The following is a 27,326-nucleotide window of genomic DNA, read 5'->3' as shown; positions in this document are numbered from 1 at the left end:
TTACCCCTGCGCAGACGAGACCGGAATGCTGCCATAGTTGTAATAATAGCAACGAGTCTGCTCGCAAATGAAATCCTTGACGGCCGAGCAGTCCTCGGGCATCCATTTGAGCGTCGGCTGCTTCAGGATGACGCAACCCTTCTCGGCACCACTGCTGCTATAATAACATAAACAAGAAAAGAGAAGAAAAAAGTGCATGAAATGGTTTAAGGTAGCCTCAAGTAGCTGCAAACTGAAACATGATGCGATGACAACAAGGATGAGAACATCCAGGGATCTCTTACCTGTCGCGTGCCGTACGCTGCGGCGAAGTGTTGCTATTGTGATCGACGGGATCAAGCAGTCCAGCCTGGATGGCATCGGCCGAATTCTCGAAGAAATCAAAGGTCGCATTGAACGGTAGTCCGGTGCTCATCCATAGGAACATGCCCGTGCCCAAGCGATTTCCGGATGTCCAGAAATCATAATTGCCATAACCGGCATTCTTCAGATACGTGGTCATCGATTCAGCCTTCTCCTTGGTCTCGAACGAGGCCAGCTGCAATCCCAGCGATCGGCAATACTGATACGCCAGGAAGTAGTTCAGCTCCGGGGAGTACGGATTCATCCGACTAATGAAGTACTGCACACCATCCAGATGTATGGTCGTAATGCGTTGACCTAACCACAAAAACAAAAAAAAAAATACAAAAAAAATGTATAAATATAAGAATAGAAGAACAAAGAGACCAATCCAATTCCAAAAATAAAGAAATAATAAAACAGAATTAGTTAATGCTCAGACTGTGAAAATTGGGGAACTAGGGGTCTACTGTGGTCAATGAACTCCCCCCAAATAGAGAGACAGATACCGCTCTGAATACTGAGTAATCGCAATTTGTAACCGTAACGGTTTCGGTTTTCGGCATCGCATGCGTAATCGGCCGACAAAAGATATTCAAAGTAAATATCATTAAATAGGATTACCAAAACGAGCAATACCAATGACAAAACAGAACCATGTCTATAAAAGCAAAGAGCCGTACTCTTGGACTCTTGGACTGGAATGTCGTTGGGGAGTTGTTGTCATTGTTGATTGTTTTCATGTGTCTGGATGATTCATTTCACTGCTAATGATGATGATGACCAGAAGCTTTAACGGTCTCTGACCCGGCCGAAGCAGATACGGATACAGATGCAAAAGATACAAAAGCTAATTACGTAAAATCCTATGAAAAATAATGGCGCTGATGACATTAATTAGCTCAGAGGGCACCAAGAAAGAAAGTAACTGAATCTTAGATTTTTATTTTCTTTATAATTTGTGGGGTTTTTCTTCATCTTCATCTCCATCTTCATCTTCATCTTATATAATCGCTATGCTTTCATTAAGAAGACGATCTTCAAGATGACAATGACTTAAATGCTTTGGGTTTCGGACATGGGGCAACAGGTAGCTGGAAGGGTCATCCCTCTTATTCTTTCTCTCTCTCTCTCCTTCTCTCTCTCTCTTGGGTCCTCTGTTTAGGCCAGTCAGTCGGAGCGTGCTAAACAAATACAACAACAAACCGTATTCACTGTGTGTGTTTGTGTTGGGCTTAAAGACAAACACCCTATGACGATTGCCGATGCCGATGTTGATGCCGATTCCGATGCCGAAGATACTCATTTTCGTTTTCGATTCTGAATCGGTGCCCCGCAGCTAAAACGGAAGACTGCCTCGGCGGACAGTTGCCTATTTATGGAACTTGTCATGGATAGGTAAGCGAGTATGCTTTATGTGTAGCTAAATATCGACTCTCAGAGGGCCCAATGTTTGCCACTCTGTCTGTCTGTCTGTCTGTCCGACTATCTGTCTTTTTGTATGTGTATGTCCGACCAAGTGTGTGTGTGAGTGTTTGTATATGAAATTATTTCCGGCGATTTAAATGCAAGACACACACGAAGTCAAAGTCTTCTGATTTCATTAAGTAAACGAAGGACTGACAGGCACACACATTAATAATACAATGTATATCTTCTGTCTGCGTTCTTTTGTCAAGTGGAATATGTCAAGGAATATGCAGTTTCATATTGGTAATTAAACCGACTGTAAATGATATACTATCAAATTAAGAATGACATAGAGCAGATTCCCTAAAATTATTGTATTAAATTTATTCAGATATTTATTTTTTTCTTAGTTTAAGGATTAAGCTAGCTACCGATACTTGAATATTTTGTTTATTTTATTATTAATATAAAAGTAAAGAAAAAGAGAGAAAAAAAATATCGAATTTTTAAGGCACAAGAAACCATCGAAAAATAAAACTAGAAAAAATGCTACAGGCCTCGTAGATCATGAAAAAACGATTCTCTCTTCGCTTACAATTTCATAATAATAATAGTAATTACAATAAGGAAATGCAATTGCTTCGAATGGATTCGCAACTCTGATTGAATTAATCAGTCCAAATCAAAACAAAAAATAGCCACTATGAATTGGAGGCTTAGACTTGGAAATGAACAACATAAACTTCCATCGACCAACACAATAATTGAACTGTTCTCTGGTTGCACTCCCAGTTTGCCGTCTCCAAAACCACTTGAGCACTATAATTCGAGGTAATTACGATTCGCTGAGGGGATCCCGCTACAGGTAGATGATAGAACCACGAATCTAGCACGTCTCTAATGATGCACTCAGAGTCAGTGTCAGAGTCGCAGTCAGTTCTGGTTGTACTCGGCTCAGATCCTGATCTAAGTAGCTCGAGGCGCAAATGTAATCAAATGATGCTAAGCCTAGTTATTTGTTGGCACCAAAATTCCCTCCGGTTGCCAGGCAAAATGATTATTCACAATCATTATTATAATGATCGCCTAAAGATGTAGTCCGAGAGAACGAACAAAATTCATTAATGAAAAACAACAAGCAGAAAACTGCTTTAAGTTAGCAAATGAATACAAAAACTAGTTGAAAGACGTTAATAATCCAGTCAAAGTTTGCAAAATTTCCCAAGTAAATAAAGAAAAATAAAAACACTTCGAAAGACTACAAAATAATGATGTGATTTCTTTTATCCATTTCTATTGTCTATGAGCCCCTGTGAATATCTAAATATCTTTCTAAGCCTTATTATATAATTATCTTGTAACTTTTAAAATTGTCATATATTTATTCTTATAATAATAATAATCAATGTAATTTGGTTATTATACTCAAATTTCCAAATATGAAAATCATTGTTTCTTAACTGTTTACTTCTTTTCATTCATCAAGCAATATACAAATATTCTTTGTCACTTCAATATAGAATTGTAAAGAAGAAATGTTATTTGAAATTCTGAAATCTAATAAAATGAAATTTCGATTTTTTGAAGAAGCTCTTAATAATAATAGTTATGATTAGCCTTTTGATGTATTTATTAATACTAACCTGCAGCGCATGCCAAAAGGCTGAGCACACAAAACAAAATGATTTTGGCCATGGTTGTTACTTCAAGTGGTTATAATAACGACGAACGCGATGAAGCTGTTGAGATCGAGGAAGCAACCGTTGGCACTTTTCGACGCGTTCACTGTAAGCCTTCGACTGAACTGACTGATATCCAGGCTATATCACGCAACCGCGAGCCGTCAAGAAGCTGAAGAAGAAACAGAACGCCAACACTTCCAATTCCAGTTTCCAGTCACAGTGTGAACTTCCTCTTCCAATACGCGCTGCACGACACGAATTGAGACGACGATGGACGATGGACGATGGACGATGACTCGCACCCAACAACTCTTACACACACACACACACAGGCACACACACTAACACTCACAAATAAATTAACACACTCACACACAGACAGGGAGAGAGACACAGAAACAGACACTTGAAGGCGTCTGGAATCCTTGCACTAACTGAACACACAAATAGAACTTGATGTCTTTCGGCTAAATAGTGTTCGGTTCGGAGTTTAGTGCGGTTGTTGCCTGGCCAAGTACACAATGGTAAATGTCGTGAAGAGGGCCACGTTGTTAGCTTAAAAAGGAAATTGGCGGACAGAGGCCTTAGGGCCAATTCATATGCATCACATATATGTGTGACCATGAATGAATGAGCTAGCAATGGAAAGCAGCAAGCCAAAGAATACAAACACCAACATAAATGTGACAGTGCACTCAGAGAAACAAATGGTATAGAACTTCCAACTGATTTTCTACAATACTAAATATCAATTGCTGCTTAAATGGAAAGTGAAGTGTGAAACGTTTTAATTCTTGATAATTTAATCATTAATCAAAAATATTATCAGTATTTAATTTATATATAATATTTTTAAAGAAAACAACATATTTAAAGTGATATTTTGTTGTTACAAAAAATCTTCTAGAAATAAAAATTGCATTCTCTGTGTGGGCTTGATGGAAGTACACAGTTTAACATCTTTTTCTCTGAGTGTAGCGGCCAGCAGCAAAGAAAAGACAAGAACTAACCCGAGCTCGATTCCACAGTCAAACCCGAACTCATTTCCATTCCCAAAAGCCGAACTGCTATTTGCGCATTTCGTGGATGTGTGATTGCCAGCCCAGGAACGTTTGGAACGCTGTGCGTGTATCAGTTTGTATGTGTGTGAGTGTGTGTGTGTGTGTGTGTGTTTGTTTGGGTGTGTGCGTGCTTGCGATCGTGTGGCTTGATGTGACTTCTTGGTCTTCTTCGCTGCGGCCCGAGAACTCACTGGTAGACAAAGAGCGCAATAAAGCCGCGACGCTGCCATCGCTGCAAAGGTACAGACAAGCGGGCCAAAACCAAAATACCAAACACAACAACAAACACACCAACACACACACGCCAACACACACACCAACACACACACACTGCACGTCGTCTTCGCTGCTGCCCATCATTCCAATGGGAGTCGCAGTCGAAGTCGCAGCCGCAGCCGCAGTCGCAGTCCGCTGTTCATTGTTAGTTTTATTCTTTCTCCCACAACGTCGGGCTTGGTTTTAGGTTCTGCTGGTCCCACTTCTCTTACCTGGTCTTGTCTCCGCTCCCCTCCCCCCACTCCACCTGCCCGTGCAACACAGCTACAGCTACAGCTCCAGCCCTGCGCGATGGTTCCATTAATTTGGTACGCTATCGCAGTCAGCGTCGCTGTCGCAGTCGTACTCGCCGTCGACGTCGCAGTCATCGTTCGTCTTTTCGACTGGTTTGTGGTTTCGGCTTTTACGATCCCTGCCTGGAAGCGTGAAATGTAATAATCATCTTCTCTTTTGCATTTTGACAATAATTCTGCGGGTGCCCCCACCAACAAACAAAAATGCCATCAAGTTGCAAGAAGATAGAACGAAAAAGCCCCGCAATATAATATGGTAATGTCCATTAAACCTTCATAACTACTACTTACATATGTAAAATTCATTTGGCTAAGAATACGAATTTAAATTTCAAGTTAATATTAATATAAGAAATAAGTTTCTTTTTTTATAATTAATAATTTATGTTAACAATTATTTATTTCTAGTTTCGTTTTGAGTTATAATAAATTGTATATGACTTAATTATTTTATTTTAATTTAAATGAAAATACACATTTAATTTATTAAGAATATTTTAAGTTTGGCTAATCTTTCTCATTTCTTTTTAAATTACATAATTATATATAAGAATCTTTAGGTTGTTGACGATTTTTCTTTTCGCTTCAGGCTTAACAGGAATAAGGCTAAAAATAAAAAGATGAGTTAAGGGCCAAGTTATTCGTTTTAATTTATTACACCATCGCCTTGCTAGCATTATTTATTTACTGTGGCATCTTTCATGGTGTCCCATAGTCCGCAGGGTCTTCTTAATCAATAGCTAATCCAATTCGACACATGGATGGGTAAATAGGTGGATGGCCTGGATGGTCGGGATAGCTGGGTTTTGGTGAGTGTGTGTGTGGGGTATAATTATAGTATACAAGCAGCGAATACGAGTAAATATAATAATGGCCAGGTGATTAACAGTCATGGGAAATGGAATGCATTAATTTTCCCAGTTTTGCCAGGCCCTCCTTCGATCGCCGACCACTGCCAATGGAGATGGCTATGGCGATGGCGATCGCGATGACTATGGTTGTGGGACGGGTACTTAGTAGTAGGGTCCGAAAGGGCTGTGGCTTAACCTCAGCTTGAATCTAGGCGGCTGTTGACTGCTGCTGGGCGTCAGCAGCAAAAAAAAAGTTGGCACTGAATCCGTGGCAGCAGCTTAAGTTTTAGCCTAAGATTTAGCTGGGGCCCTTGGGCGTACCCAGAGTTTTAAGTAGTTTGGGGGAGGGGGTTGGGCAACCCATCACATGCAACGTACATCATAAAAACTTTGAAGAACTTCATAAGTCATGAAAAATAAACTTTATCTAACTATCCACTTTAAATGGCTAATAAATGCATCTTTTATGTTATGTTACACTAATAAAAACAAAACAAAAAAATGTAGTAAAAATTCAAAGAACATATCATATGTTTTCAATTATAATTGAATAAGTTTATGATCATAATCTCTAATTAATTAGCTAGTTGTTCAAATCAACAAAATTTTCGCGGCTATCATCGGTTATCATTATTAAAAATTTCTTCGATTAAGAAAAACTTTCTGGATTGAAAAAAAATTGCTTTGATTAATTTGTAGTTCAATAATATATATTCTTTAAGTTGAATACCAAAAATATTTGCTGAAAAGTTCAAAGAGTTCTTTGCTTTAGAAAACCTTATTTCGTTCAAGATTTGGGGGTGGTGGGTTGCAAGAGGGGCAACCACCTCTTCCAACCCCTGACTACACCCATGTCTGAGACTGTGCGTGCGTATGGCAATCAAAATTCTATCGAGGAACGCACCAAGATTTTGGGTCGCCCTACGTGTAACGTTTATTGACGTTGTTGCTGTTGGTTGCTGCTGTTGTCGAAGCTGCCGCCGGGCCGACGCCGCTGTTGCTGCCGCTGCCACTGCTGACGCTGACGCTGACGCCTGTCGACGCATTCAGTTTAATGTGACCGCCGCGTCGCGTCAGTTGGCTCCTCGCTATCTGGATTTACTGCTGTAGCTGCTGCTGCTGGATGGGGCTGGGAGTTTACCCTCTAAAGGCAACTATTTGGATGGCCTTCGTCTTAACAGCATTCATCCATATCCATCTATACATGTTGCTCTTCCTCGCTGGGTTTTTTTACGGCTGCAACGGCTGCCACGGCTGCTGCAGCTTCTAGTTGATCTTGTGATCTTCACCATTTGTGTTTGTGCTTGCTTTGTTGGCTCGTCTTCGTCTTCGACTTCATCTTCGTTGTTGTTGTTGTTGCTGTTGTTATTGCTGTTGCTGTTGCTGTTGCTGTTGTATCCCTTTTTTCTCTGCTTTATTTCATTGCTAGTTTTCGCAGTGACTTGTTCGGGATCTAAAAATAAACTTGGCACAAGATTGAGGAATTTAATTCGCCTTTTGGTAGAAATCCTCGACTTTGCAAACGGACTTTGGCAACAGCACGCAGACAAGCAACGAGCTGGCAACGTTCGCTTTATTTTTGCAAACTAACCAATACACACACACACACACACACACACACTCGCACACACACACTGGTGTAAATAAAAATTTGAATCTGTATCTCTCAGGTGCGTGCATTGCTCCTGTATATCCAGTATATTCACAAACCACTTTAGCGTCAACTTCAGAAATGACGATGATGACATGGTCATGGCATGCTACCTATTCAAAAGCCAGCGGGATGGCTTCAAGCAAAACAAAAAACAAAAACAACAACTAATAGTATGCAGGTAGATTTTCCGCATGAAGTCAAAGGATTAAGCATTTTACACTTGCATAAAAAAAATTTAATAAAAAAAATAATCAAAAAAAATTTGTGTAAATCATCTTATTTCAAGCAGATCTTCTACTCACTTTAAAACTTATTTTAAATACTCAATAATCACCCTTGATATTATTTTAAAATTACATAAAATGCGCTTTATTCACTAATAAAAGCTTTTGAACTTGAACTTTTAACACTTGCTTCAAAATGATTTGCAAAGAGTATTTCCTACTATCTAAAATACAAATCTGTAGAAATTCTATTTTATTTTATTGATATTTTTAAAAGGCACTAATCACTAATGCACAATCCGCTTTATACAATTTAATATGAATAATACATTTATTTTTAATTGAATATTATTCCACGATTTGTTTAACTCAATTTCCTGTATAATATGCATAATTAAATATTCTAAATTTAATACTAATTTAATTCAATTTCATTTAATTTTCCAATTTTTATCAACTATGTAATTCTTTTGGGGAGTTTTGTCCTCTTCCAATTGTACTTGAATTTAGAATACCATTATTTTTTCTTCGAGTGTACCCAAACCGAATACGGATGTCTTTCTGGATCTCTTACTGCCATCAGGAATGACATCGAGCTGAAGTTGAAGCTGAAACTGTTCTGAAGACCACATCATATTTCCACATGCATGATTTCAAATCCAATGTCTTGATTTTGGGACAAGAGCAACAGCAGTTCCACAATTATTTTCGCCTAACTATCCCATCCCAGTGGACGCTGTTCAGTTATCGTGTCCTTGATCCACGAAGGTCATCAGCATTTGCATCTTGGCCAGCACTTAGGCCACGTGTCGTGAGGGCCAAGCCCACAAAATCACATAAACAAACCAGAACAGACCCTCCGGTTCATTCATACATAAATTCATATGCACAGCCTCATCGAATTCTGTGCAATAAGTTATTAAAATATGCGGAATCGCGGCCAGTATTTGCAATAAATGCTTAGCATAACAAACGAATTATTAACTCGAACTAAATTGCAGACAATGCTGTACGAAAAAGATATGAACTCTGACGCTGTCGAAGTTTAGATGCCCTAACCAAGATATTTACAAATATTTATTATAGACAGAAATTTACTTTGCGAAGTAATCATTCTAATATCAGCTGAAATCCCTTTTGTTCCCGCAAAATATTCTACTAAAATACAATCGATACATATTAAGGTGGATATTAAATTATATAGACTCCTATCACTAGAATAGAGTTGATATAAATTACAGATCCAATTTTGATCGCCTTCTTTCATGAGTTTATTTAAATATAAATATAAGTGATGTGCTCTAAAAAGCAGGCTGAATGGAATTCATAAGAAAATGTTTTTTTTTCTGTAAATCGAAATGGTTTCAAATCTAATTATGATTTTATCTGTTTAGTTAAATAACGAAAAGATCATTAAATACATTACACAGTTTTGAATTGAGCAAAGCTGAATACTCTCAAAAGCATTACTTATATATATATATTTGTATCTAATCTTTACTGCAATCTGTTACTTTTTTGCCTATATATCCACAGCTATAGATATATGAGATATGTTTCTTATCTTAATTCAATATGTATTTTTTATGTATACAGCTCATAAGTTGATAAATGCACTTATTCATGCGTTACAAAAAACGTGACAAGGTTGTTATATCTGCATGCTAGGGTATATTATCTGGGATCTTGCTGATTCTTATTGAACGCTTTGACAGCGAGCAAGCGATTTCTTTTGTTTTTGCCTTGACCATAACCATATCAACGGTAAATAATTTCGATCACTAAGCCAAGCTAAAAAGACACAAGACACAAACGAGGCAAATGAGCTTTTCGCATGCCCGATTCCCGATGCCCGATGCCCGATGCCCCATTCCCAATGATAGTTGCCTGGTGCCTAATGGGCTATGGTTGCACAGTAAAGCTGGTAAAACTAGCTGGCAATCAAAGAGAATGAGGACGAGGCAAATTTGGCCCAAGTCGATGATGTCTGAGCAACAACAGCAACAACAACAACAGCAATAGCAATAGCAGTAACAAAGTTTTGAGTTCTTCTTTGTGTGATTCACGTCATTTCGAATTCCATGTCAAAAGGTGAAGCCAATTCAGCGTTTCCAGCGAACTGGGCACAAAAATCACGACCAACAGGAACAGCTAACAGCACTAACAACTAAAGGCCAAGCTAAAATAACAACTGCAACAGGCCAACACGAAAATCGCGTTGAATGAAGATTATTTAAACTAATTTGTCGCTCTTAACTGTTAGTTGTTAGTCTACATACTACTACCAAGTATACTTAACACGACTGACTACATGATCTGCAACGTGTCTCAAATTGAATAAACTGGCTCACAATGGATGCACAGAACACAGATTCTCTCTCTCTCTCTCTCTCTATCTGTCTCTTTCTCGCTGTGCAATAAACTAATATGGCTATTAGGGCTTTTTTGCAGTGCAGCGAATATCAAAATACGAAATTCAAAGACGGAAGTTGCCTTTTACCGTTTAAATGGGCAGCAAAAACAGTTGAGACGATTATACAATTCTTATACCTAGTTGTGGCAAGCTGACGATCCGACAGATGGGCACAGGCCTGTTTTCTTGCACGGACAGAGTCATTACACACTCACTCATACGTGTACACTCAGAGAAATCTCAAGTACTATCGGGCTTGAATTGTTAACTCTTTTTCCCCTTGAATATATGCTTTGAATATTTATAATTCAAGAGTTTGGTTATCCAATTTCCCTACAATAATTTCCATATTTCGCTAAGTGTAGTCACACACACACACACACTAGCATAAATAGTGGCGAGTCTATTTGCGTAATTGAAATGCCACCGCCAACATCTCAGCATTTTAGCCAACTATTCAATGTGAGTGTGACTACAAATGCGAATGCGAATTGCGGATGCGATTACGAATGTGTATGTGAATGTGAATGTGAATGCGGGTGTGAGTGTTTGAATGTGAGTGTGGGTAAGTTCAAGAACCTCTTTGAACCGTGACTAACTGAATGACTGATAGCTGAAAGCTAAAGTGCCGTGCAAAATGCCCGATTCTGCACTTGACCGCCGCCCAGCCAAAGAACTAAGAACGGAGAAGCGAGAATCCAAAAGCCCAGCTGACATCAAGTACCGAGACAGTGTTTAAGCCATAATTACAGTTGCCAGTTGCCAGTTGCCAGGGGCTTAGGCCATGATGATTGACCGCTGGAGTGGCTGCTGGCTGCTGCCTGCTACTAGATAGAAAGACTGACTGACTAACAAACTGACTGACTGTGTTAGTGTCGCCTACGACCAAATCAGTTGCTGCCTTTAGCCCAAGCTCAAAGTGTACATGTACAATATATATATATATATATAGATATGTAATGTAATATGTCGAGTTCTCACGACATCAGCAGCAACAACAGCATCAGTGGAACACGCCGGTAGCCACACTGAGACAAGGGCCCCAACTCAACGCTTACGGCTCTAATACACACTGGGACAAATTGACAAGGGCCCCCTCGGCATGATCAGTTGAGTGCGCAGTAGCCAAAACAATCTCTAAACTAATAGCAACTGCTTATCAATTTTAGATTAATTAACAACACAGAAATGTCAACTCAAATTTGATTAATTATCTCATTTAAATAATAATAAATAATTAGCTGAAAAAGTTCGCAAATGTTTTTATTATTACGAGTGTTCATTATTGAGACCAAAGTGCAATAGAATCTTATCAGTTCAGAGTTCAGACTTTATTTTTTGTATATATACTTAAGCATATATGCATTTAAAATATTTAAAATGTACTATATAAATATTCGTTTATTATGTGAATGTTTATTTTATACCCTTGTAGAGGATATTATAAGTTGATTTTTTGTGTGAAAAACTTTTTTGTTTACCAAGATACCTGAACCATACCTATTATATATGTATATTACTATATTAAAATTTAATATTGAACTACTATATCATATAGCTTTCATAGAAACGACCATTTAATACCGGTCAACAAGGGAATAATATTGTCCTACACTTATTTTATGTGAAGCTGTTGCGAAGTCAAAGCACTGCAACGGAAATTATCCTGAACTGTCTTAATGGAAAATGTAGCTGAGTTAGCATTATCACATCGAGTGAGCTGTAAAGGATGAGCCCAAGATTTATTATTTACTTAGGCAAGCCGATCAGATTTTACATACACTTCTTACAAAGGCCAAGACTGACCAAGAAGGCCAAGTTTAGCGTTAATCTAGCAGACCAGAGCAGAGCAGAGCAGAGTGGAGAGCATAGTTATCAGTGCGTGTCAGTTACAGAGTGGAGCTTAGGAAAACACACTCACACACACCTGTCTACACCCAAGGGCGCCATAATATAGTGGAGGGTCAATGCACAACCTGGCGGTACGACGACCCTGAGACTAAAGTAATTAACAAATAAAGAAAAATGGGGAAAAAAGTTAAGCTGGCGAAACTCTGCATCAGACGGCTAATGATCTAAAGCTCAGACAAAGATGATCATATTACAAACATGCTTACTTAGACGTTGCTTTAACTATTGATGTCAATTAATGGCAGCGTTTAAGAGTCCAAACGTTTCAAAAGAAAGACACGCTATAGATTCTCTGTCCCAACAGATCATTACTGGTAAAAATGGGAGAGATTAGAGAGATCAGAACCCGTTTAAAGTGGCTAAGAAATCTGTATTGAATGATCCATAAAATATATATTCCGGAACAGTAACACAAGCTTTGTCGCTTTAACCGATTGCAATAAAAATCACAATTTTAAAGATATGTCGGGCATGTACTAAATATAAACGATCTGTACAAATATTATCAATATCAGTAGAAGCTGCAAGCTTTTATAAATCTAAAAGCTTCACATCTACCACTTTAGGTATTTACTAATTTAATGGCTTACATGAAATTAAAAAAAAAGAAGGAAAGCACTTTTATATTAATATATTTCTAGAGCATAATTCCAAACTAGTAGCCACTAGTTATATATTACACAAATTACAAAAACCGACTTTGCGCAAGAATATATAACGAATACATAACATATGGAATGAGTGAAGCCTGTATTTGGATTGCCGAGCTACGGAGATGCGTCTTCCCCACAATAGTTATGCGATTTTCCACTGCGGGATAAACAATTTTGTGCTCCTGAAGATATTTGGTTAATATATCGGTATCGGTAAGTGTCAGCGGTCTGATCTGTGGATGTCTAGCGTCCTTTAAATATCTGTAACCATCACCTCCGCCCAAAAGATAGCTGCTAACTATTACCCAATAGTAATCATCTTGATGTAGATTCTCATATTTTGGAATCTTGCATTCGGAGCACCGCACATAGACGGATGAAATGCGTTTTCCCTTCGGATAATTGTAGTTGATAATAAATCGAATACCAGACACTTGCAAAAATCCCCCACTTGCTGATGTTTTGCGCAACGATGCCGAATACTCCAGTGACTTGATGAGATCCTTGCCCATAATCCGGGTGGCCATCATTTCATTCTTATATGGTAACACCGTGATAATATCCGCACTCGTAATAGTTCCCTCAACTCCCGAATCGACAGTCGCACGTATTCCTATCGCAAATTTATAATTATTCATGTGCAACACGACATATAAAAATGGATTACATACCGCCACCGTTGTATAACGCTATTGACGCATCCGTCCAATAAATACCGCCCAAGTTTTCAGTAACACGAGCATAGACAATGGCATCTGTGATAAGGTTGCCGAGATTGCATTCACCTGTCCGACAATGAGAGCCATCGCCATCTAGGTAGGCCTTACTTACGCCCACCACTTGACCCTCAAGCTCTTCGATTGCCTGCCTCTTGCTGTCCAAAAAAGCCTTGACTTGAGAATCATGTTTCACTGTGCGATCCAATAGAATGGGTGCACCATCGAATGTGAGCAGGCGGCCTCCATTGTCAAACTATTTCGTAAACAAATAATATATTACAGTAAATAGATTCTTTGATGAGAGCTTTGCTCTCATTCTATAGATATGATATATTCTATATTAACATTTATCAATTTCGAAAACTCACCTCCATATCGAGTACGCCTAAATATTTTGTAAAGGCATAGGCCTGAACAACGGGAACTTGCTGACCATTTGATCTGATAACCACTGTTGGATAGTTGCCCGCCGATTTCTCCTTGTGCGGCGGACTTCCTGTGAAAAGAAACGTATGCGAATGTCCACCGACGACAAGATCAACATCCTTGCATCTCAAGGCAATTTCCTGATCCATCTGATAGCCAGAGTGTCCAAGAGCGATTATAATTTTGACTCCTCGTTTTGTGAGTTTTTTTGCTTCGCCACTTGACATAAATACAATAAAATCAGATTTCAATAATACAGCTAATTGAATACAGTAATTACTTAATCATTGGTATTTCCTGATAGAATTCCACATCGTTTAATGCAACTAAAGTTTTGGTCTCGGGCGTTAAGTAACCAATAATGCCAATTTTCATTTCGAATTTTGTAATAATGATTGAGTTTACCAAACTCTTGATGGCTTTCATTTTGGGTACCTTTGCTAAATCTAAATTGGCGCAAACGACGGGAAACTGGACCTTATTGAGAAATGGTAGCAAGCCCTCGACTTTGTCATCGAACTCATGATTGCCAAGTGACTGAATTCCTTGTTAATAGTATGTATTGAAGTTCAAGTTCAAGGAGCACCTACCATTGCATCTGGGTTAAGCATATTCATTAGATCGGCTGCCAAATCGCCCTTGAACAATGTATACCAGGGTGTACCCTGAAAAGTATCGCCAGCGTTTAGAAACAGCGTCGTACGCTCGGTTCGTATCTGTTCCACACTGGAAAAAAAACAAATGGAATAGTTATAGATATTATGACATATTGTATTTTCATGAACATGACAGAAACTTACGCCGTTTTTACTCTAGCAAAGCCCCCAAAGCACAATCCCTGCTCGTCTTCTCCTTTGCGGCAATTCTCACTGAAACCCTTCATGGGATCATATCTAGCGTGCATATCATTGTTGTGTACAACGGTTAACTTAAAGCCAATTCCTCGTTTTATCAATAATAAAATAATTATGCAAATCCAACGATATTTGCAAAGTGACTCCATTCTTTTTGTGCTAAACCAATAACCCTTTTATAATAACTCTTACAGGTAAGCTGAGAAACAGGATTAAGACTCGCATTACAAAATATATTATATTTCCTAATAGAGCACCAACTTTTATTCGAATAGGTGTTGAGTTAAAGCACAAACTGGAATACGAATAATTTTTAAATAAATTTCCAGGCTAGCTTAGTTGTCAATTGCAAATTGTAGAAAAAAGGACATGAATTCAAATACAAACACAAATATGAAAAATATAGGTTTAAGCCGAATAATAACTTTGTTTAAATTAAATGATTAAATGCTAATGGGTGATGCCGTCGATTTGCTGTCATCCGATCCTCTAAACACAATACGTCCCTCCACTGCCGGATAGACAAAGTCGTGATACTTGAGATACTGGTGCACAGCTTCAAGAATTGTTTTCTGCATACGCATCGTCACCGGATTGGATGCATCGATCATGACATGGCCATCGCCACCATCAAATATGAACTGAGGCACAATCACATTGTAGTAGGAGGAGTCATTTAAACTGCTATACATCGGCACCAAACAGCTGGCGCAACGCACTTCTACGGAGACCACACGATGGCCCTCGGGCATATCCGGATTGTAGACAACATGGATACCGGATACCTGCAGGAATGCCCCGTCGGAGTCCTTATATCGAACTGCAGCCGCATGCTCGAGGGCATTCCTAATCGCCTTGCCTGTGATTCTCGTCACATAAAGATCATTCTCGAAGGGCAGGACCGTCAGTAGATCGCTCTGTGTGATAATGCCATCGGATTTCCTTTCAATTGAGCTACGTATGCCTGGAATAAAGAGAAACATTTTATACAATTTTATCATGCACATTTAATAAGCCTTACCTCCACCCTGATGTAGAGCAATCGCTGCGTCTGTCCAATAATCACCGCCCAGATCTTCTAATACTCGACTGAAGATCATCGCATCGGTGATTAGATTTCCCATATTGCACTCTACGGAACGGCAGGCGATCTTTCGTCCCTCCAGATACACCTTGCTATGGCCCACAATCGACTCCTCTAGGGCCGTAACATTCACCCGGTATTGGTCCAATAGCCTAAGTATTTCCTCGTCTTGTGGCACAGCCGCATCGAGTAGTATCGGCGATCCATTGAATTCAATTAAATTACCATCTTTATCAAACTATCAATTAAAATAAAACAAAATATATGGTTATTCACTTCTATTGGTATATGAGATCTCCGCTAACCTTCACATGTAACTTGCCCAAATACTTTGTATAGGCGTATGCCTGAACTACCGGCACCCGTTTTCCACTCTTTTGAGTAACTACCGTGGGATATGGACCATCAATACTCTCCACACTTGGTTTCTCTCCATTGAAAAGGAAGGTGTTTGTATGTCCACCAATAACAATGTCGACTTCCGGACAGTTTGCCGCAATGTCCAAATCCTTTTTATAGCCAGAGTGACCCAAGGCAATGATTATTTTGAAGCCTTGAGCCTTCAGTTTTGCCGCCTCTGCACTGTGAGTATAATGAAGATAAGGGGAGTGTATAAAATTAAAAGTGAAAACCAGTAGGTCCCTTTTTTATCTGAAAGTGATAATCCAAATGGATAAATCAATAACTAGTTTGAAATAATAAATCAAAGTCGAAAATATTTATATTTATATATATTTAATTCCGTCATTTCATCATCAATCCATGACTATTAAATTTACTATGATAGAAAAAAAGCGACAACTTACTTGATACGATTCTTCTTTGAATTCCACATTGTTTTTCAATGAAAGCAATTTCGTATCTGGCGTCACATATCCGATTACAGCAATTTTAGTACCATTTGTTTCAATTATTGTCGAATTGGCCAAATGCTTAGTGGCAGCCATTTCGGGCTCATTAGTAAGATCCAAATTACAGGCGAGCACGGGGAAATTCACATCGTTCAGGAGGGGTATCAGACCCTCGACTTTCTCATCAAACTCATGATTTCCCAGGGACTACAGTTTTGTTAAAGAAACTATTTTTTGAATAATGCTAATTACAGTCTACATTTTATGGTCTTACCATAGCATCCGGTTGCAGTTTGTTGAGAAAATCACTGGCGATTTTATTCTTAAAGATTGTAAACCACGCGGTTCCCGTATACGTGTCACCAGCATTCAAATAAAACACAGGAGTCCCTCCATTTTTGGCGTCTGATCGGTATTTTCCAACTCTGCAATGAGATAATATTCATTTGGCATATTTATAAGTCGGTTTCGTAGTTCACTTACTCGTGGGCTACACGTGCAAAGCCACCAAAGCATTTATCCTTGCTGACATCCTCAGGCGGGCATTTCTCACTGTTCGCATTCGTCTGCTCGAATCGGGCATGCATATCATTATTGTGTAGTATGATAAATTCAGTAGCCACCACGGGCTTTACTGCTATAGGATTTGCAGCTATACTGTTTCCAAGCAGCAATACGATCCCCAAAATTCTCCATTTCGCAATCATTTTCGAGCTGAAGCTGATGGAGGCAAAATAACTAAAAAGAACCACAACAAACCAAGTTAAGTAAACTTAAGAGACACACACACATCCAAAATTTAAGCATATGTTCCCATTTTTTAATTTATTAGTACGTAGTACGCACAACAACTGCGAAGATCACAAAACACAACCTGCCAGCGAGTCAGCCGTTTCCAACGACGTCCGCAGCCGCACTACAGCGCAACACCCACACGTATAAGGAGGAGAGGAAGTGTGAGTGCTGCGAATGAAATTGAGAATGAGAGAGTAGAAAAGATTTTCGCTAGACACTTGCACTTCCCGCAGTGCAGTGCCCAACAACTGTTTGTAAAAGTGTGTGCTTAAGAGAGACGGGGTGAGAGACAGAGTGAAAGATGGAGTGAGGGACGGAGTGAAAGACGGGGTGAGAGACAGAGTGAGAGATGGAGTGAGTGCAGAATAGAAGAAGTGCAACTTATTTAGATACGCTCTTGCAATGCTGTCTGTCTTTCGCTTGCGATCACGTTATCGTTATCACGCGATCGTAGATAATCGCTTAATATGCTTATGCATACAATGAACTCGTTGTTGTTGTTGTTGTATTTTGGCGCTTTTATATCTGCAGCTGGCCGACGAGTTGGTATATATTTATAACATGATTTCAAATACAAATATGAATTTATTTTGTATTTCTGCTCAAAATATAGGTTTAAGCCGAATAAAAACTTTGTTTAAATTAAATGATTAAATTAGATTACAAATTATAAGTAAAATACTGGTCATCAATTCGAAATTGCAGAGTTAAATAGATTTAAATATTTCTCACACAATAGAACAAAAGGAATTTAGCATATAAACTAAAAATAGTTACAAACAGAGTTCAGTATTCAAATACCAATTAATACTGGCTTATGTAAATGGCTTGTTCATTTTCTTTCAAAATAATTTTAAAAAGCTTTCAGTATTTAAATACCAATTAATATTGAAATATTTATATGGCGATTTCTTAAAATTCTCGACTGACTATCAATGAGAAGAGCATCATTGCCACACAGCTCATCATGCTAATGGACGATGCTGTCGATTTGTAGTCATCCGATCCTCTAAACACAATACGTCCCTCCACTGCCGGATAGACAAAGTCGTGATACTTGAGATACTGGTGCACAGCTTCAAGAATTGTTTTCTGCATACGCATCGTCACCGGATTGGATGCATCGATCATGACATGGCCATCGCCACCATCAAATATGAACTGAGGCACAATCACATTGTAGTAGGAGGAGTCATTTAAACTGCTATACATCGGCACCAAACAGCTGGCGCAACGCACTTCTACGGAGACCACACGATGGCCCTCGGGCATATCCGGATTGTAGACAACATGGATACCGGATACCTGCAGGAATGCCCCGTCGGAGTCCTTATATCGAACTGCAGCCGCATGCTCGAGGGCATTCCTAATCGCCTTGCCTGTGATTCTCGTCACATAAAGATCATTCTCGAAGGGCAGGACCGTCAGTAGATCGCTCTGTGTGATAATGCCATCGGATTTCCTTTCAATTGAGCTACGTATGCCTGGAATAAAGAGAAACATTTTATACAATTTTATCTATGCACATTTAATAAGCCTTACCTCCACCCTGATGTAGAGCAATCGCTGCGTCTGTCCAATAATCACCGCCCAGATCTTCTAATACTCGACTGAAGATCATCGCATCGGTGATTAGATTTCCCATATTGCACTCTACGGAACGGCAGGCGATCTTTCGTCCCTCCAGATACACCTTGCTATGGCCCACAATCGACTCCTCTAGGGCCGTAACATTCACCCGGTATTGGTCCAATAGCCTAAGTATTTCCTCGTCTTGTGGCACAGCCGCATCGAGTAGTATCGGCGATCCATTGAATTCAATTAAATTACCATCTTTATCAAACTATCAATTAAAATAAAACAAAATATATGGTTATTCACTTCTATTGGTATATGAGATCTCCGCTAACCTTCACATGTAACTTGCCCAAATACTTTGTATAGGCGTATGCCTGAACTACCGGCACCCGTTTTCCACTCTTTTGAGTAACTACCGTGGGATATGGACCATCAATACTCTCCACACTTGGTTTCTCTCCATTGAAAAGGAAGGTGTTTGTATGTCCACCAATAACAATGTCGACTTCCGGACAGTTTGCCGCAATGTCCAAATCCTTTTTATAGCCAGAGTGACCCAAGGCAATAATTATTTTGAAGCCTTGAGCCTTCAGTTTTGCCGCCTCTGCACTGTGAGTATAATGAAGATACAGTAGGTGAGTGTATAAGAATCAAACCAGTTTGCAAAATCAAAGTCGCCAGCTTACTTGATAGAAACGATTTCTTCTTTGAATTCCACATTGTTTTTCAATGAAAGCAATTTCGTATCTGGCGTCACATATCCGATTACAGCAATTTTAGTACCATTTGTTTCAATTATTGTCGAATTGGCCAAATGCTTAGTGGCAGCCATTTCGGGCTCATTAGTAAGATCCAAATTACAGGCGAGCACGGGGAAATTCACATCGTTCAGGAGGGGTATCAGACCCTCGACTTTCTCATCAAACTCATGATTTCCCAGGGACTACAGTTTTGAAACTATTTTTTGAATAATGCTAATTACAGTCTACATTTTATGGTCTTACCATAGCATCCGGTTGCAGTTTGTTGAGAAAATCACTGGCGATTTTATTCTTAAAGATTGTAAACCACGCGGTTCCCGTATACGTATCACCAGCATTCAAATAAAACACGGGAGTCCCTCCATTTTTGGCGTCTGATCGGTATTTTCCAACTCTGCAATGAGATAATATTCATTTGGTACATTTATAATTCGGTTTCGTAGTTCACTTACTCGTGGGCTACACGTGCAAAGCCACCAAAGCATTTATCCTTGCTGACATCCTCAGGCGGGCATTTCTCACTGTTCGCATTCGTCTGCTCGAATCGGGCATGCATATCATTATTGTGTAGTATGATAAATTCAGTAGCCACCACGGGTTTTACTGCTATAGGATTTGCAGCTATACTGTTTCCAAGCAGCAATACGATGCCCAAAATTCTCCATTTCGCAATCATTTTCGAGCTGAAGCTGAAGGAGGAAAATAAGGAAAAATAATTTGATCTTAAATATGCATGTTTTGAGGGATTATAATTATAGTAACTAAATATAATGTTATTATGTATAGATAATTGTTGATATCTTTGGCAAGCCACCAATCGTTTCTAGGGGAGCTATTTGTTATAGTAATCTGATGTTAAACCTTTTAATCAAAATGTTGGGATCATAAAGCCATGCATAACTGATGAGTTTGGTTAGGATAACTTGAGAACCAGAGTAGTAATTATAATCAAGAATATATATGCAAAAGCTATATGTTTAAACAACTATTTCAATGCTATTTACTGCGATCCAATCCAACTAACTCCGATTATATAACGAGCTGCCTGCCCGACCAAATCAAGATTTATATTCACACATTGATTTGCACAGGGCAATTTTTAATTATACAAAATGAGGGAAAAACACTATCTGAGTATCTGGTAACCTCCATGTGTGTCTAGCGTTTGGAGCCTGACAGTTAAACTCATTTAAAACTGATAGAATATCTCGAAATATTCTAGTTTATTTAATTGTATAGCGAACGTGACACTTTGCTTAAGCAACCAATTAACTATTATATTACATTCTTACATCATTTCTTGGTAATTAGCTTATAAACTGAATTCACTTATTTCATTTATATGGCTTAGACAGATTTTCCGATTCATGACGGTTAAAACAAACGAGCTACATACAATCGACACGGCAATTATACAATAATGCAGTCAAGTAAACAGTAATATTAATCAAATCTTTATTACATAATAAAAAAAATGTAAGGTTTTACTTAAGCTTATGGAGTTTGTTCGAAAATGAAAGATGCTTGGTTGCTTCACAACTGATATATATTTGGAGAAATGATTTGCTTATTACTTGAAAGTAGGTACCAAAGTGCCTCCATATAAAATTAAGTGCTTGGCTTGCTCTCCCATCAAACGAGTTATCTTCAGATATTTATGTATCGGATGGTCAATGTTTAAAAGCGAACCGACAAACGACTTTCGAAGAGTTGACTGTGGTTTTTCACAAATTCAATTTTTGTTTACATAACAAATTTTTCCCCAAGATGTTTTGTGTGCGTGTCAATGACTTCAATTTGGAGAAGGTAATAAAACACCTCAGCTGCATATACAATTTTGTTTAAAAAATTACATTTTTTTTAAACTGCAACTGTTTATAAATTTTTAAGCAGCTGAAAAACTCGCGAATATTTATTAAACTTCAGATTGAAATTCCAAACCGTCCAAATATAAATTATTTTAACTCACGTTTTTAACACCCGAGTTTTTATATTATAATTACTTGTTTATTAAGCACAATTTGAAAACTCATTCAACCGAGATATAACCTAAAGCAAATTATGATAATTGAATATAAACACTTTCAGAATGAGTACGCAAATTTTACAACAATGAATGACAATTTGAAAATAAACAATCGCAAACAGCAAGCAATTATTTTAATGATATTGGCAACAAAACTAGAGTCTGTTTATTTTTGCAGATACCATATATGGTCAGCACTATGCATTATTGTCTGGTAAATAAGTAAGTGTGAATGCACACACACTCATTCGCAGAGTGTGCCACAATTGAGCAGTAACAATTTGCAGATTCAAATCGATTGTAAAAACCTTAAAATGACAAGTTGCCTGGAAACAGAGCCACAACAAACCAAGTTAAGTAAACTTAGGAGACACACACACTTCCACAAAAATTTAAGCATATGTTCCCATTTTTTTTTTATTAGTACGTAGTACGCACAACAACTGCCAAGATCACAAAACACAACCTGCCAGCGAGTCAACCGTTTCCAACGACGTCTGCAGCCGCACTGCCAGTTAAACGGATTATGTTCGAATCGGACAGAGATATGTCGACACCGACACCAACATCGACATCCGAATTCGCGACGCTGATTCTCTCCTGCGAACTGATCTGTCACTTATCGTATTTTTGTTAGGCACTTGAAGCAGCAATTAATGAGAGCGCAACACCCACACGCATAAGGAGGAGAGGAGTCGTGAGAGCTGCGAATAAAATTGAGAATGAGAATGAGAGAGTAGAAAAGATTTTCGCTAGACACTTGCACTTCCCGCAGTGCAGTGCCCAACAACTGTTTGTAAAAGTGTGTGCTTAAGAGAGACGGAGTGAGAGACGAAGTGATAGATGGAGTGAGGGACGGAGTGAAAGACGGGGTGAGAGACAGAGTGAGAGATGGAGTGAGAATAGAAGAAGTGCAGCATATTTAGATACGCTCTTGCAATGCTGTCTGTCTTTCGCTTGCGATCACGTTATCGTTATCACGCGATCGTAGATAATCGCCTAATATGCTTATGCATACAATGAACTCGTTGTTGTTGTTGTATTTGGCGCTTTTGTATCTGCAGCTGGCCGACGAGTTGGCATTTTTTTTTTTTTTGAATCAATGTCGTTGTGCGTGAGATTTAAATTAAAGTGAACGGCGTCGCATTTCTCAAGTGCATTGGCTTGGAAATTAAAGTAAAGTGTCTGTGAAAAGGACTTTAATTTAAACCGCACACATTTCCAGACTCGCCAAATCAACACACACTCGGCTTATGCGCTGCATTTCACGAATTTTACGAGGCAAAAAAAATCAAACCTTGTTTTTTGGATTTCTCTACAATTGTAGAGAATTAATATTTGAATAAACCGCAATGTATTTACTTTGATTTATTTTATTTACATATTTTACATACATACAAATAAAAACTTTTAAAAGCTTCGCACTTATTGTGATTGTTTACGATTGCTTCTCACAATATTCTCGACCACATAAACGACGGTGGCGACTGTTCCTACAGTACTATATATTTACTTATGCTACACATAAATACTAGACACATATTGACGACACACATGAGCCGCAAATAGATGTGAAATTTGCAACTCATGTGTATCATTTTAGATCAAGAAATGAAACTAGCAAAAGGCATGGTTTTGCTTGTGCTACAGATCTAATAAGGGCATTGGGTTATTTATTTTCACATTTAAATGTGTAAATTCAAGCTACAAGATTTATGCTATACAGTGCTGTAACTAGTTAAAAAATCGCGTAATCAGAGAGGACAGCATAATTAAAACGACAGAGCCCATAATGCTAGCTGCCGAATCTTTGGGTGTTCCGATAATAATACGTCCCTCGATTTCTGGATAGACATAATGCCGCGCCTCCAAAAACTGTTTAAAGGCAGACTGGTCATTCTTCTCCAAGAGTTCCGTGAACGGTTCAACATCCTCGACCAGTTTGTAGCCATCGCCTCCATTCAAGAGAAACTCCGACACAATTACTTTATAGCTTTCCGATTCATTCAGATGACTATATGTGGGTACATTGCACTCCGCACAGCGGACTAGCGCGGATACCACATGTTGTCCCTCCTCCTTATCGTAGTCGTATTCCACTCGAATACCGGCAAACTGTAGGAAACCTCCGTTCGAGTCCAAGTTTCGCACATAAGCCGACCGTTCCAAAGCGTTTCGCAGTGTTTTTCCCGTAATACGCGTTATATATAAACTATTCTCAAACGGAAGTGTTGTAAGTATATCGCTGCCAGTAATTGAACCATTTGAGTTCTTCTCAATAGAGCTGCGAATGCCTGGTATTGGAACGAAATGCATTTAGATTTACAAATATTATAACGTTCTACAAACAAAGGTTAACGTACCGCCGCCTTGCAGCAAGGCAATTGGTGCATCAGTCCAGTAATCTCCGTCAGGAAGCTCTAAAACCCGAGCGTGCACCATGGAATCCGCAATGAGATTGCCCAGATTGCATTCCCTCAGGCGGCACACATTGCCGCCCTCTAGTTCAACCTTGGTGTAGCCAACAATCGTTTCTTCCAGATGCGTGATATCTGGACGATATACCTCCAGTAGGTCCAACAGTTCCTGATCCTGTGTAACTGAAGCGTTCAGCAGTATCGGTGATCCGTCAAACTCTATTAAATTGCCCTCAGCATCGAACTGAAAATCGATTGATTGGGTTTATTATATCTATATATTCTATATATATCTGTATATTTGTTGATTTAGTCTTACCTGCACGTGTATCTTTCCCAAATACTTTGTGTAGGCATAGGCCTGCACCACTGGCACCTTTTTGCCACTTGGCTGCACCACTGTGGTGGGATATGGTCCTCGCACGGCTTCAGGATTGGTGTCGTCCTTGTCAGCAACGGGCTGATTGGCATCCAGGAAGGTGTGCGAATGACCACCGATGACTATATCAATGTCGGGACAGTCTCGAGCTATCTCCTGATCCTTTTGGTAGCCAGAGTGACCCAAGGCAATTAATATGTTGATGCCCTGCTCCTTCAGTTTCTTTGCTTCAGCACTGTGAATATTCGCAAGGTGTTATAAATTTAGAAAACATATGTATAAATCAGTCAGTATAACTTACTTGATAGACACGATTTCCTCTGTGTATTTAACATTGTTTTGGAAGGAAAGATTCTTGGTATCGGGAGTGAGGTAACCAATCACACCAATCTTAACACCATTTGTCTCTAGAATTGCAGAGTTGGCCAACTTTTTGGTATTTGCCAAATCGGGTTCATCACTCAAATCGAGATTGCAGGCCAGAACGGGGAAATCCACAGCATTGAGGAACGGTATCAGGCCTTCAACGTTCTTATCAAACTCGTGATTTCCAAGGGACTGCAAAATAGTTGAGTAGTTTGTTATAAATTTAATTGATTATCTTGCTGAAACTTACAATGGCATCCGGCTGGAGTTTATTAAGAAAAGCGCTGGCAATTTTGTCCTTAAACACCGAGAACCAGACCGTGCCCGTATACGTATCACCTGCATTCAAATAAAATACGGGAGTGCCTCCGTTCTTTGCTTCCTCGCGATATTGGCGCACTCTGAAATCGGATTTGAATGAATGCAATTTTCCAGTGTTAATCGAATCCCTTCGCTTACTCGTAGGCAACGCGAGCGAATCCTCCGTAACATTTGTCGGTGTTTGCATCCTCCCGGGAACAAGTGCCACCATTCTTATTCGTCTGCTCAAATCTCGCATGCATGTCATTATTGTGCAGGATTATCAGCTCCGTGGCAACGGCCCGAGGCTGAAGAATCGGATTGGCAATTGTCTGACTCAGCAGGAAAATGCATGCCACGATTATCAGCTGATAAGCCATTCTTGATCTAGAATTGTATGAGTGGTTATTCAATACAGATAAGATATACACAAAGTGTATATATGCATAAATATTTAATTATATATATATATATATATTTAATTATATATATATATATATATGCACTAGCAGCTTTTCTAAGAATGTTCTATACAATTTGGTATCCATAACAATATTTTATAACTTCACTAAGCGACACTTTCGCAAACAGAAATTATTAATACCTTTGATGATGGTTCGATTTAGCACAGCTTGACTGGTATATAGCATAAATACATACGAAATATTTACTCGTAATCTTTGATCGCAACTGTAATAATTATTGTATTTTTGTATCTTTTATCTTAATCATATTACAGAAAAGTGTGTATATGATATTTGTGGAACAATCTGTACATTCATTTGTCGTTTCATTAACAAATGAATCGCTATCAGCTAACAGCGAAAACAAATCAATTTTTTGAGTTTATAATAGGTACTAAATCTAATCGCTGGCATATCGCTAACACATGTACCAGATACGAAGTACGTCGAATTGCGTTGAAATACAAGAGATCTGTCATGGAATGATTTGTGGTCCCTTTTAATACATATATATTATTTGTGCTTCCAATCACACGTACATATTTCGGAATTGACATAAATATATGTGGACGGACGGGCACTTAACGTCAATAAAGAAAAATGTGATTACTTTTGTTATGGACTATTAAGCCGATCAATTAGCAGCTAACGAAGAATGAAGAATCACTCTCGCTTTCTCTCGCGCTCTCTCTCTCTCTCTCTCTCTCTCTCTCTCTCTCTCTCTCTCTCTCTCTTTCTCTGTGTCTCTGTTTCTCTTTCCTACATTCTGATGTGAATCTGAAAGAAGTTGATCTCTCTCTCTATCTCTCTCTCTCTCTCTCTCTCTCTCGCTTTCTTAGTTAGGCGAACAAGTGTAAAGGTTGGCATTATGCACGATAACAGCTGGCAAGTAGTATTAAGAATGCGATACAAATTGCTTTTGGTTAACAATCAAACTAAAACACGGCACACGTTTACGGTTCGCTTGGATAGGCAATGCTACTTCGTACTACTTACGATGCTCTCGACACACAATCCGCTAACAAACTGGCCCGAAAACGTCGTGGAACAGCGGCTATAACCGAAATACAACTACTTCAATACCGCATTTTGCTTTTGTGTTTTTTTTTTTTTGGTTTTATTTTTTCGCTTTTTGTTTTTCGTTTTTTGTTTTTCGTCTCGCTGAGCGATACGAGTTGTGCGAGGTTTGTGATTGTCTCTTTTTTGCTGCATATGCTTTTGTTTTCTGTTTTCCGTTTGTTTTTTTTTTTCTTTTTTTTGGCTCAGTTTAAGTTGATGGCAATGATTTTTAATAGCTCTATTGTATTGCCAGATACGAGAGCAGTACGGCTCTAATTGCCATTTGTGATTATCTCTTCTTTATTGCGAACTGTTATCAGTAACCAGGACACCCACATATTGCTCTTATCACTCGGCCCAAATCTCGAACCGTTGTATCTGGAGTTAAGCGGTAGCAGCAAGTGCACGCGGCACACCTCATCAACAAAAATTCATACGTTTACGTGTAATCGCAATTTCTGAATTATTATTATTTGT

General features: G+C 38.8%; 5 protein-coding genes across 10 annotated transcripts; all 5 read right to left on the bottom strand.

Moving 5' to 3' along the window:
- LOC6561085 lies at positions 1-3,485 on the bottom strand. Of its 2 annotated transcripts, none has more exons than XM_001986481.2 (3): positions 3,396-3,485; positions 285-660; positions 1-157 (listed from the first exon to the last, which is right to left on the bottom strand). In XM_001986481.2, the coding sequence occupies exons 1-3, from the start codon at positions 3,445-3,447 to the stop codon at positions 1-3; spliced, it is 585 nt and encodes a 194-aa protein (XP_001986517.1). In that variant the 5' UTR covers positions 3,448-3,485. The 2 variants fall into 2 exon arrangements, with proteins under 2 accessions (XP_001986517.1, XP_032590910.1); XM_032735019.1 differs by having other exon boundaries at positions 1-154.
- Positions 3,486-12,733: 9,248 nt separating this feature from the next.
- On the bottom strand, positions 12,734-15,117 carry LOC6560310 (protein 5NUC). Its single transcript, XM_001986480.3, has 6 exons — positions 14,716-15,117; positions 14,506-14,641; positions 14,196-14,452; positions 13,858-14,134; positions 13,442-13,742; positions 12,734-13,383 (listed from the first exon to the last, which is right to left on the bottom strand). The coding sequence occupies exons 1-6, from the start codon at positions 14,916-14,918 to the stop codon at positions 12,803-12,805; spliced, it is 1,755 nt and encodes a 584-aa protein (XP_001986516.2). The 5' UTR covers positions 14,919-15,117; the 3' UTR covers positions 12,734-12,802.
- Positions 15,118-15,177: 60 nt separating this feature from the next.
- Positions 15,178-17,424, bottom strand: LOC122322443 (protein 5NUC-like). Its single transcript, XM_043214600.1, has 6 exons — positions 17,188-17,424; positions 16,979-17,129; positions 16,650-16,911; positions 16,159-16,430; positions 15,791-16,091; positions 15,178-15,733 (listed from the first exon to the last, which is right to left on the bottom strand). Exons 1-6 carry the CDS (start codon positions 17,409-17,411, stop codon positions 15,213-15,215), a joined length of 1,731 nt encoding a protein of 576 aa, XP_043070535.1. The 5' UTR covers positions 17,412-17,424; the 3' UTR covers positions 15,178-15,212.
- Positions 17,425-18,312: 888 nt separating this feature from the next.
- LOC6560728 (protein 5NUC) lies at positions 18,313-21,486 on the bottom strand. Of its 4 annotated transcripts, none has more exons than XM_043214583.1 (7): positions 21,413-21,486; positions 20,291-20,527; positions 20,082-20,232; positions 19,764-20,020; positions 19,410-19,686; positions 19,042-19,342; positions 18,313-18,983 (listed from the first exon to the last, which is right to left on the bottom strand). In XM_043214583.1, the coding sequence occupies exons 1-7, from the start codon at positions 21,469-21,471 to the stop codon at positions 18,412-18,414; spliced, it is 1,854 nt and encodes a 617-aa protein (XP_043070518.1). In that variant the 5' UTR covers positions 21,472-21,486; the 3' UTR covers positions 18,313-18,411. The 4 variants fall into 4 exon arrangements, with proteins under 4 accessions (XP_043070518.1, XP_043070533.1, XP_043070522.1 ...); XM_043214598.1 differs by lacking the exon at positions 21,413-21,486 and adding an exon at positions 20,843-20,916; XM_043214587.1 differs by having other exon boundaries at positions 18,314-18,983; positions 21,427-21,465.
- Positions 21,487-23,520: 2,034 nt separating this feature from the next.
- On the bottom strand, positions 23,521-26,858 carry LOC6560857 (protein 5NUC). 2 transcript variants are annotated; one of them, XM_001986478.3, is made up of 7 exons: positions 26,787-26,858; positions 25,486-25,713; positions 25,277-25,427; positions 24,962-25,218; positions 24,601-24,895; positions 24,228-24,525; positions 23,521-24,158 (listed from the first exon to the last, which is right to left on the bottom strand). In XM_001986478.3, the coding sequence occupies exons 2-7, from the start codon at positions 25,704-25,706 to the stop codon at positions 23,599-23,601; spliced, it is 1,782 nt and encodes a 593-aa protein (XP_001986514.1). In that variant the 5' UTR covers positions 25,707-25,713; positions 26,787-26,858; the 3' UTR covers positions 23,521-23,598. The 2 variants fall into 2 exon arrangements, with proteins under 2 accessions (XP_001986514.1, XP_032590179.1); XM_032734288.2 differs by lacking the exon at positions 26,787-26,858 and adding an exon at positions 25,931-26,116.
- Between the last annotated feature and the right edge of the window lie 468 nt (positions 26,859-27,326).

The sequence above is a fragment of the Drosophila grimshawi genome, unplaced genomic scaffold (assembly GCF_018153295.1).
Source record: "Drosophila grimshawi isolate 15287-2541.00 unplaced genomic scaffold, ASM1815329v1 contig_1367, whole genome shotgun sequence".
NCBI classification, from domain to species: domain Eukaryota; kingdom Metazoa; phylum Arthropoda; class Insecta; order Diptera; family Drosophilidae; genus Drosophila; species Drosophila grimshawi.
Note: the sequence above shows the minus strand (reverse complement) of the source record. Positions and strands in the feature narration are given on the sequence as shown.

What these genes read in the sequence shown, in the direction of transcription:
- LOC6561085 (XM_001986481.2), bottom strand. Translation starts at nt 3,447, where the DNA reads ATGGCCAAAATCATTTTGTTTTGTGTGCTCAGCCTTTTGGCATGCGCT. An exon ending in CCTTTTGGCATGCGCTGCAG is followed by an intron (nt 661 to 3,395) that starts GTTAGTATTAAT and finishes TTTTGTGGTTAG; the next exon opens with GTCAACGCATTACGACCATA. An exon ending in CAGCGTACGGCACGCGACAG is followed by an intron (nt 158 to 284) that starts GTAAGAGATCCC and finishes ATGTTATTATAG; the next exon opens with CAGCAGTGGTGCCGAGAAGG.
- LOC6560310 (XM_001986480.3), bottom strand. Translation starts at nt 14,918, where the DNA reads ATGGAGTCACTTTGCAAATATCGTTGGATTTGCATAATTATTTTATTA. An exon ending in CAGGAAATACCAATGATTAA is followed by an intron (nt 14,135 to 14,195) that starts GTAATTACTGTA and finishes ATTTATGTCAAG; the next exon opens with TGGCGAAGCAAAAAAACTCA. An exon ending in AGCGTTATACAACGGTGGCG is followed by an intron (nt 13,384 to 13,441) that starts GTATGTAATCCA and finishes AATTTGCGATAG; the next exon opens with GAATACGTGCGACTGTCGAT.
- LOC122322443 (XM_043214600.1), bottom strand. Translation starts at nt 17,411, where the DNA reads ATGATTGCGAAATGGAGAATTTTGGGGATCGTATTGCTGCTTGGAAAC. An exon ending in ATCGTATCAAGTAAGTTGTC is followed by an intron (nt 16,431 to 16,649) that starts GCTTTTTTTCTA and finishes CTCACAGTGCAG; the next exon opens with AGGCGGCAAAACTGAAGGCT. An exon ending in TGGGCAAGTTACATGTGAAG is followed by an intron (nt 16,092 to 16,158) that starts GTTAGCGGAGAT and finishes TTTAATTGATAG; the next exon opens with TTTGATAAAGATGGTAATTT.
- LOC6560728 (XM_043214583.1), bottom strand. Translation starts at nt 21,471, where the DNA reads ATGGGAGAGCAAGCCAAGCACTTAATTTTATATGGAGGCACTTTGGTA. An exon ending in ACTTTGGTACCTACTTTCAA is followed by an intron (nt 20,528 to 21,412) that starts GTAATAAGCAAA and finishes TTCCTCCTTCAG; the next exon opens with CTTCAGCTCGAAAATGATTG. An exon ending in TTTGCACGTGTAGCCCACGA is followed by an intron (nt 20,233 to 20,290) that starts GTAAGTGAACTA and finishes ATCTCATTGCAG; the next exon opens with AGTTGGAAAATACCGATCAG.
- LOC6560857 (XM_001986478.3), bottom strand. Translation starts at nt 25,706, where the DNA reads ATGGCTTATCAGCTGATAATCGTGGCATGCATTTTCCTGCTGAGTCAG. An exon ending in TTCGCTCGCGTTGCCTACGA is followed by an intron (nt 25,428 to 25,485) that starts GTAAGCGAAGGG and finishes ATCCGATTTCAG; the next exon opens with AGTGCGCCAATATCGCGAGG. An exon ending in GAGGAAATCGTGTCTATCAA is followed by an intron (nt 24,896 to 24,961) that starts GTAAGTTATACT and finishes GAATATTCACAG; the next exon opens with TGCTGAAGCAAAGAAACTGA.